At 29.3% G+C, this 1,085-nt stretch overlaps 1 protein-coding gene across 1 annotated transcript; it reads left to right on the forward strand.

Moving 5' to 3' along the window:
- The first annotated feature begins 374 nt into the window (after positions 1-374).
- Tsp_14840 (transcriptional regulator) lies at positions 375-818 on the forward strand. Its single transcript, XM_003367739.1, has 2 exons — positions 375-443; positions 714-818. The coding sequence occupies exons 1-2, from the start codon at positions 375-377 to the stop codon at positions 816-818; spliced, it is 174 nt and encodes a 57-aa protein (XP_003367787.1).
- The last annotated feature ends 267 nt before the right edge of the window (positions 819-1,085 follow it).

Genomic DNA, 1,085 nt, shown 5'->3' on the forward strand with positions numbered 1-1,085 from the left:
TATGTGCATCATCAATTACAAACTGTGCAAAACTTTACCACAGTAATTATTACATTATTCGTAAACAATAAATATCATTGAATTGCTGAAAAAAAGTCAAATTAGATTATGTATTATGCATATATTAAAAGTTCAGGCTTGTGGTGAGCTATAGCTGCAAAGTAAACGAACTTCAACTTCTTTACCAGAATTTTTATGCAAATTTTTGATCGTCGACTGGACGTTAGTTTAATAATCATAATCATCAGAAACTTTTCAATTATATGCAGTTGAAGGTTGAAATTATTAACACTTCAATTTTTTCATTTTCTGCAGTTATCCTGGTGTAACTGTAGAATACGTTCAATTTTTCAATTTACACTTTACACTTGCAAATGGCGTTGAATTTCCATGTGAACTCAACTGATCTAGCATCACCAAGCCGAGTGATTTCTATTATGCATGTAAGAAAAATCATTGTTTTCTATACCATAAATTATTAAACTTTATTATCACTTAATATTAGAGAATTTTTTTCCGGATAATTTTGTTTGTCAGAATGCGCAGCCATATACTTTTTATTTTTTGCAGTAAGTTTTATTTATGTAGGTCATTTTTGAAATTTCGAATCCCCAGTTAAGACATGCGGAGGCGTGTTTTGGCTGAGGCAATGTTTTTGTTATGGTGTTTTTTTGCCAGATAGTTTATATTTTGATGTAATTTCAAATTTCCAGGTCATTTTTGAATTTTCAAATAACTGTCATTCGTATAATTTGACATTTTATTTGAATTCTTTCCCCAAAGCATCACTTTTTCTGACCTTTTGCCAGTCAGCATAAATTAATAAATGACCATGCATTTTATTTCTTATATTCACATTATTTCTAGTATTTAGAATATGCTTGGTAATAAAGATCAAATGATAGTTTCTGTAATAAGAAATATTTGTATGTTCGGAAAGCTACAATTAAATTTTCTTTTCAACAGAGTGCATTAGTTAAGTAAATAAGCGCAATGAAAACTATGCCCTATCTCGGTTATCTCAAAAATGAATAAAAAAAAAATTTGCATGCGACGTCGATCCCCTTATTGACATATTGGAAAAA

Source organism: Trichinella spiralis (genome assembly GCF_000181795.1).
Source record: "Trichinella spiralis strain ISS 195 chromosome Unknown Scfld3760, whole genome shotgun sequence".
Taxonomy (NCBI): Eukaryota; Metazoa; Nematoda; class Enoplea; order Trichinellida; family Trichinellidae; genus Trichinella; species Trichinella spiralis.